The sequence below is a fragment of the Scylla paramamosain genome, chromosome 29 (assembly GCF_035594125.1).
Source record: "Scylla paramamosain isolate STU-SP2022 chromosome 29, ASM3559412v1, whole genome shotgun sequence".
Lineage (NCBI taxonomy): Eukaryota > Metazoa > Arthropoda > Malacostraca > Decapoda > Portunidae > Scylla > Scylla paramamosain.
The window spans coordinates 15,498,563-15,506,879 of NC_087179.1; the positions used below are offsets into that span (position 1 = coordinate 15,498,563).

The window sequence follows — 8,317 nt, forward strand, 5'->3', positions numbered from 1 at the left end:
TTTAGTTTAATCCCAGAGAGAGAGAGAGAGAGAGAGAGAAGAGCAAGGAAAGCTTGGATGACAGAGGAGATTTTGCACATGATGGATGAAAGAAGACGGCTTAAAGGACGAAATGAGGAACCGTATAATGTACTAAACAGACAAATTCATCAAAAATGTATTGAGGCAAAGGAAATATGGATGAACGACAACTGTGAAGAGATAGAAGAACTGGATAAAAGGGACCAACAGCTGATGTATGAAAAAGTGAAGGAGATAACATACAAAAAGAAAACAACAACTAGCATTGGAATAAAAAAGAGGGATGGAACAGTAGTGATGGAAGCAGATGCAACTTTGGAAAGGTGGACAGAGTATATTGGTGAATTATTCAGTGACGATAGGGCAGAAACCCTTGATGTGAACAACAATGGGGAGTGTCCACCGATAATAAAGGCAGAAGTGCGGGAAGCTTTAAAGAAAATGAAAAAAAGGAAAGGCAACAGGAGATGATGGGATAGCGGGGGAGATGTTGGAAGCATTGGATGAATATGGCGTAGACCTGTTAACAGAGATTGCTAGGCAAGTATATGAGAATGGGGAGAGAGTAGCACAGATGTATAAATCAACTTTTATTACTTTGCCCAAGATACCGGGAACTCTTGAGTGCAAATAACATCGCACAATTAGTATCATGAGTCAGGTTACAAAAATAATTTTACGAGTGGTTCTAGATAGAATGAGGAATGAAATACTCCCTGAGATTGGAAATGAACAGTGTGGTTCCATCAAGGAAGTACGAGGAATGCGATCTTCATTCTGAGGATGTTGATGGAAAGATTAATAGAAGTGAAGAAAGATCTTTGTTTGTTTTGTAGATTATGAGAAAGTGTTCGACCGTGTTAAACACGTAGACCTTATGAGAATGCTGGAAGGGTTGGAAATAGATGGTAAAGATCTTTGTTCGACTAATACATAACTTATATTGGAACCAAGAAACAGCTAGCAGTGCGAGTAGGGGATCAAGAGTCGGAGACGCAGAGCATAAAGAGAGGCGTGAGACAGGGATGTGTGATGTCCCCTGATCTCTTCAACCACTGCAGTGAAATTATAATGAGGGATTTAAGAGATATGGAAGGAGTAAAAGTGGGAGGCACCAACATCAATAACATAAGATATGCAGACGATACGGTGCTGCTGGCGGAATCCCAAGACAAACTGCAAGACCTGGTTAACACACTAAATAGATCAAGCAGAGGCCTAACAATTAACAAAAAGAAAACGGAAGTGATGGTAGTATCGAAAGAGGAGCAACCGCCACAAATAAATATATTACTTGATGCAGAACCCCTCAAACAAACAGACAACTTTAATTATTTGGGAAACACGATCACATGTGATGGGAAATGTGAGATGGATATAAGGAAGAGAATAGTACTCGCAAAGAATAGATTTGGCAAGATTAAAAACTTGGTGATGAATGTTAAAGTATCAATGGGTACAAGAAGAAGGTTTGTGAAATGTTTTATATGGTCGGTTTTGTTGTACGGTTGGGAGTCCTGGACAATGAGAAAGGCAGATGAACAAAGACTTCAAGCAGCTGAGATGTGGTTCTGGAGGAGGATGCTTAAGATATCTTGGACAGAAAGAAGAACAAATGAAGAAGTGTTGCAAGGGGTGGGTGTTGGAAGAGAGTTGATGAGTACGGTTAGGAGTAGACAGATGCGCTTCCTGGGCCATGTTATGAGAAGAGAGACTGGAACATCTATCTCTAACTGGTAAAATAAAAGGCAAGAGATCACAAGGAAGACCAAGACAGAAGTACATAGATGGACTGGTGCGAGTGACTGGAGGAGGAATGTCTGCAGCTCAGTTGATACAAGCAACTAGAGACAGGGAGCAGTGGCAAACCATGGTTGCCGACGTCCTACGGGATATGGCACGTCAGTAAGTTTGTGGGCCTTTTGAAAATCAAGATATGTTATATCTACTGCTTTACTTTCGTCATACTGGTTCAGAATATCATAGAAGAAATCTAAGAGGTTCGTCAAAAAAGAGCGTTTGTTGCGTGTTGAGTGTTTTTAATTAAGTTGTTTTCTTCTACGTGATTAACGAGTTTATCTCTTATAAGTGTTCAAGCATTTTGCATACCACTGAGGCTAAGCTAATTGGCCGGTAATTACATGATAAAGATTTACTGCCTTTTTTTTTTTTTTAATCAGAGTTACGTTAGCGAACTTCCATTCACCAGGCATTGTACCGGACTGCAAAGATTTGTTGAACAATACGGTTAGTGGTTAGTGGTTTAAATCTCTTTTAGAGATTTTGGTGAAACTTTTGCTGTTGCCTTGGACATATCAAAAGCTTTTGATAGAGTCTGGCACAAAGCTTTGGTTTCCAAACTACCCTCCTACGGCTTCTCTCCTTCTCTCTGTAACTTCATCTCAAGTTTCCTTTCTGACCGTTCTATTGCTGCTGTGGTAGACGGTCACTGTTCTTCTCCTAAATCTATTAACAGTGGTGTTCCTCAGGGTTCTGTCATCACCCACTCTCTTCTTATTATTCATTAATGATCTAAACCAAACTTCTTGTCCTATCCACTCCTACGCTGATGATACCACCCTGCACTTTTCCACGTCTTTTCAAAGACGTCCAACCCCTCACGAGGTAAACATTTCACACAGGGAAGCCACAGAACGCCTGACTTCTGATCTTTCTAAAATTTCTGATTGGGGCAGAGCAAACTTGGTATTGTTCAATGCCTCAAAAACTCAATTCCTCCATCTATCAACTCGACACAACCTTCCAGACAACTATCCCCTCTTCTTCAATGACACTCAACTGTCCCCCTCTTCTACACTGAACATCCTCGGTCTGTCCTTTACTTATAATCTGAACTGGAAACTTCACATCTCATCTCTAGCTAAAACAGCTTCTATGAAGTTAGGTGTTCTGAGACGTCTCCGCCAGTTTTTCTCACCCCACCCCCCCAGCTGCTAACTCTGTACAAGGGCCTTATCCGTCCATGTATGGAGTATGCTTCACATGTCTGGGGGGGTTCCACTCATACTGCTCTTCTAGACAGGGTGAAATCAAAAGCTTTTCGTCTCATCAACTCTTCTCCTCTAACTGACTGTCTTCAGCCTCTCTCTCACCGCCGCAGTGTTGCATATCTAGCTGTCTTCTACCGCTATTTTCATGCTAACTGCTCTTCTGATCTTGGTAACTGCATGCCTCCCCTCCTCCTGCGGTCTCGGTGCACAAGACTTTCTTCTTTCTCTCACCCCTATTCTGTCCACCTCTCTAACGCAAGAGTTAACCAGTATTCTCAATCATTCATCCCTTTCTCTGGTAAACTCTGGAACTCCCTGCCTGCTTCTGTATTTCCACCTTCCTATGACTTGAATTCCTTCAAGAGGGAGGTTTCAAGACACTTATTCATCAATTTTTGACCACTGCTTTGACCCTTTTATGGGACTGGCATTTCAGTGGGCATATTTTTTTTATTGGATTTTTGTTGCCCTTGGCAACTAATTCAGATACCATTTTTGTCAATGAAGGGATCTAACTTATAGAGGGAACTGGTCTTGTCTCACTTTTGTTCCCTTGCCATTGTCACCTTTAATTAAAGATTATGGTTAGCAGATGATTTCAGTACATTTATCTCCTTTTGGAACGCCTTTCCTCGACCCTACGATTCATATTTTCGAGTCAATGGCAAGGAGCGGCATGTGAGCGAAGAAGGGCGTCCAGTGATCCCGTGTGCTGCGTGAGGACAGGTTGGTGGGACACATACTATTGGGGGGGATGATGTATTGAAATGTGTGTTGCTTCCCCTGTGAGTTTGGTGTGTGTGTGTGTGTGTGTGTGTGTTTTCAGGTTAGGCTTACTGTTGCTGTGAGTGTGAGTGGTTCTGCCCGCTGCACTGGTTTAACTATCGCTTGGGGAAACGTGTGCAAAGTGTTTAGATATAGTCAGTTACAGATAATTATAGTGTTTTAGAGTAATAATATTTTCTTAGAGGCAATCAGATTTAGGCAATAGAAATTTGAGGCAATCACATTTAGGCAATAGAAAAAAAATAAACTAATGAAAAAAATAACGGAAATATGTCAGTTACAGGGATGTTCTAGAGGTTATTCGATAAAGGTAATGAATTTTTAAGAAGCAATGACATTTCGGTAATAAAAAGTGTTTTTAAAAAGATAATAAAAAAAAAAATCTTGGTGTGTATAGGTGTCTGTGCGTAGTGTTTGTGTGTTTTCTCTTCTCTGATTGGCGGAAGGGCGAGACAGCCGAATACTGGCCTCCTATTGGCTCATTTCAGCTAGCGGTCTTGTTTGGATTCGGGAAAGGAGTTAGCTTCGTCTCCTGCTTCGTCTTCTTTCATATTTTTGAGTCGTGTAATGGCTAGGAGCGGCGTGTGGGCGTAGAAGGGCGTACAGTGATCCCGTGTGCTGCGTGAGGACAGGTGGGTGGGACACAAGCCACGGGTGGATGATGTATTGGAGTGTGTGTTGCTTCCCCCGTGAGTTTGGTGTGTGGTTTTGTTTTATTATTATTATTATTACTATTTATTTATTTTTTTTTTTTTGTGTGTGTGTGTAGGAGGGAGACGGAGAGATAGATAGTGGGTGTGCAGTCACTTATTTTTGCTTTATTTCATTGTGTGGCTCCACTTTGCCAATTTTTTTGTATTATTTCATTGTGTGGCTCCACTTTGCTAATTTTTATACTTCTATTTGATTATGTGGGTCCTCTTTGCCATTTCTGATGTTATTTTAATGGTAATGATCTAGAGTCCTTTCCCGGCTTTATTACTGCTCTATTCTCTTTCATTCTTTCACACACTTTTAGATAAAGCTTAAACATAAATTTAAGGTGAAGTGCCCTGTCCTTAATGGGGGATTGCAGGAGGATGAAGGCCCTCCCCGGTTAGGTTATGCTAGGTAATGCTAGGTTGGATTAATGTCCTTAAGTGGAGGTCAAGAGGGGTGAGTTAGGTTAGTTGCTGTAGGCTTTTACATAAAACATTACATAACCTAATCTAAGTGGGGCAAAGCCCCCTGGTACCCCCTGAATGACAGGGGCACTTCTCTCCCTATTTACATTTTATGTGTCTTTAAAGGTGTGTGCGATAGGATGGAAGAGAATGGACCAGTAATAAGGCCAAGAAAGGACTCTAGAAAATTTCCATTTCATTTAATTGTATGGCTGAAGTTTTCATTTTTTATATATTTTTAAATTCAGTTATGTGTGACTCTACGTTGTCAGTTTTTATTTTATTTCATTATGTGTGGTTCCACTCTGCCAATACAAAGCCTTCATGTAGTGTTCTTTGAAAGATTCACAATATTCTACTTTTATTGCTTATTGTTTATTAGGATCAGGGCTGTCAAATAAGTGTTCTACAAAGTCCTCATAACTATTAATACAGTGTAGAGCTCATTGTGGCAGGTGTGCGTTATGGTGACTGAAGAACCTGGGGGAGAAAATTGATTAGTTCCAGGGATACAGAAAACAATAGAAAAATTCTGTAATTAAAAAAACATCAAAATAAGCACATTTGCACTACTACATTTGAGATAACACAAGTAATATATACAGTACCTTCCCAAGTTTCACACCTAGCCTTAAGTTCTTACCATCCCAAGTTTTGGACATTATCACCCCGAGTTTTGTGTTGCTTTGAGAAGTATGGGTCACATTTACCCATTGTTGGTGTCAGCATATATATACAGTAAACCCCCCAAGAAGTCAGAGCTCTCTCTCTCTCTCTCTCTCTCTCTCTCTCTCTCTCTCTCTCTCTCTCTCTCTCTCTCTCTCTCTCTCTCTCTCTCTCTCTCTCTCTCTCTCTCTCTCTCTCTCTCTCTCTCTCTCTCTCTCTCTCAGAAACCATGAAAATAATGACTGAAATACATTGGAGGTGTTGGTAATGCCATTTGGGAAGGAACATTACTAAACCACTGTGAAATCAGGCCCCAACAATTCTTGTGTGGTTGTGTTACAGGGTAGGAAGTCAGCAGTGAGCACCATGTCAGACAACATCAAGGTCACAGTTCGGGTGCGTCCCTTCATCAAGAGAGAGTTGGGTGATGCAGCGCCCGCCTCACATTGGGACATTCAGGATGACCATGGCATAGTACAGGTCCACCCTGCCTCCTGCAAGCCACTTAGTACTCCCTACATATTTGGTGAGTCACAGAGACAAGAAGTACAATTCCCTGTGTGTGTGTGTGTGTATTTACCTAATTTACCTTGTTTTACTTAGTTGTAATTTACAGGGCCTGAGCTACACTGGTGTGGTTCCGTCACCCTATCTACACTTATTCAGTTTTTCCTTAAAAGTTGTGCACACTCGTTGCCAATGCTACATCCTCACTGAGCTTGTTCCAAACTTCTATATTTCTCTGTAGAAAACTATATTTCTGTTACTCAAGCATCTTCCTTTTCTTATTTTTTTTTTTGCTGTGTCATTGTGTTTATCTGGTACTTTCTATTTCTCCTAGTAGTAGTTTCTCATTATCTATTTCTTTCACTCCATTCCACAATTTATAAATTAGTATTAAGTCTCCCCTTTTTATTTTTTGTTCAATGTTGGCAGATTAATTTTCTTTAACTTGTCTTCATGTGTTAATTCTTCCAGTTCCGGAACCATCCTTGTTGCCGTCCTTTGTATCCTTTCTAGTTTTTTGACGTTTCTTTTTGTGGGGAGACCACACTGATTCAGCATAATCCAGCTTTGGTCTAATCATGGCGGTAATGATCTTTCTCATCATATCTTTATCCATGTAGTGGAATGCTGTTCCAATATTTCTCACCATTCCATATGTACAGTATCTTTGAATATCTTTTCTTCATGTTTCTCCAGCTGTTGACTATCCTGTATTATCACTCCCAGGTCTTTCTCTTATACTTTTATTATTTCTTCACTTTGAGGGGATGGTGGAGAGTGATTGAGTGCAAAGACCAAGAGACATCAGTGTAGAGGATTTGATTCTTTAGATGGAGGCTTAAGTTTTTGGACTGAAGAATGAAAGACTGTGGAGGTCTGGCCCATAGGATGAAAAAAGACTGACAGAAACCATGCACAGAGCCTTTCAGACTGCTGATGGGGACAGAAACATGACATCTAAATGAGAGAAGACACTGTATGTTATTTCATCCAATCGAGTAAGTGTAGAATAGAGTATAGTAGCAGGTGAAGGTCACTGAAATGTAACACCTTCACCATCTCCACACGTAAGCTGGAGTGTCTTTATCCCCCGTCTCCTTCACAGATGATGTGTTTGGCCCTGACATGCAGAACGAGGATGTGTACCGGGAGGTGGCAATGCCCATCATTGAGTCAGCCCTCACTGGCTTCAATGGCACTATCTTTGTGTATGGACAGACATCGTCAGGTGAGTGGATGACTGACTGCTGCTGGCACACAGTACATCATCAATGTCTCAAAAACTCGATTCCTCCATCTATCAACTTGATACAATCTTCCAGACAACTATCCTCTCTTCAGTGACACTCAACTGTCCCCCTCTTCTACACTGAACATTCTTAATCTGTCTTTTACTTATAATCCAAAATGGAAACTGCACATCTCATCTCTAGCTAAAAACAACTTCTGTAAAGTTAGGCATTCTGAGTCGTCTCCACCAGTCTTTTTTCACTCCCCTGCCCTCCACCCTAAAGCTGCTAACTCTATGGGAGGCCTATCTGCCCACATATGGAGTATGCTTCACATGTATGGGGAGGAGGTTCCACTCATACCACTCTTTTAGACAGGGTGGAATCAAAAGCTTTTCGTCTCATCAGCTCTCCTTTAACTGACTGTCTTCAGCCTCTTTCTCATAACCGCAGTCTTGCTATCTTCTACTACTATTTTTCATGTCAACCGCTCTTCTGATCTTGCTAACTGCATGCCTCCCCTCCTGCTGTGGCCTCGCTGCACAAGACTTCTTTCACCCCTATTCTGTCCACTTCTCTAATGCAAGAGTTAACCAGTTTTCTCAAACATTCATCTCTTTCTCTGGTAAACTCTGGAATTTCCTGTCTGCTTCTGTATTTCCACCTTCCTATGACTTCAACTCTACTAAGGTGATAGTAGAAGAAAAGGACAGGAAAGCAGAAGGCTCTCTCCCCACCCTCCACTCCCTCTGGCATAAGCCATACAGGAAAACAGGGTGGAAAGAAATACTTTATGGGGTTAGAGAAGAAAAGAAAAAATAATGAAGGAAATTTTATAGGAAAGAAAGAAAATAGATGAAATGAGGTGCCCTCATTTCCTGAGGGCAAGGAAGTTAATCACTAGCAAACAAACGCTGTTAGCTGTGAATTGTAG

General features: G+C 41.1%; 1 protein-coding gene across 1 annotated transcript in view; it reads left to right on the forward strand.

Moving 5' to 3' along the window:
- The first annotated feature begins 4,290 nt into the window (after positions 1 to 4,290).
- Positions 4,291 to 8,317, forward strand: part of LOC135115406 (centromere-associated protein E-like) — a 28,228-nt gene continuing 24,201 nt past the window's right edge. The window contains 3 exon segments of the mRNA XM_064032163.1: positions 4,291 to 4,450; positions 5,990 to 6,173; positions 7,260 to 7,382. Coding sequence (XP_063888233.1) covers positions 6,014 to 6,173; positions 7,260 to 7,382 — 283 coding nt within the window. The 5' untranslated portion in view covers positions 4,291 to 4,450; positions 5,990 to 6,013.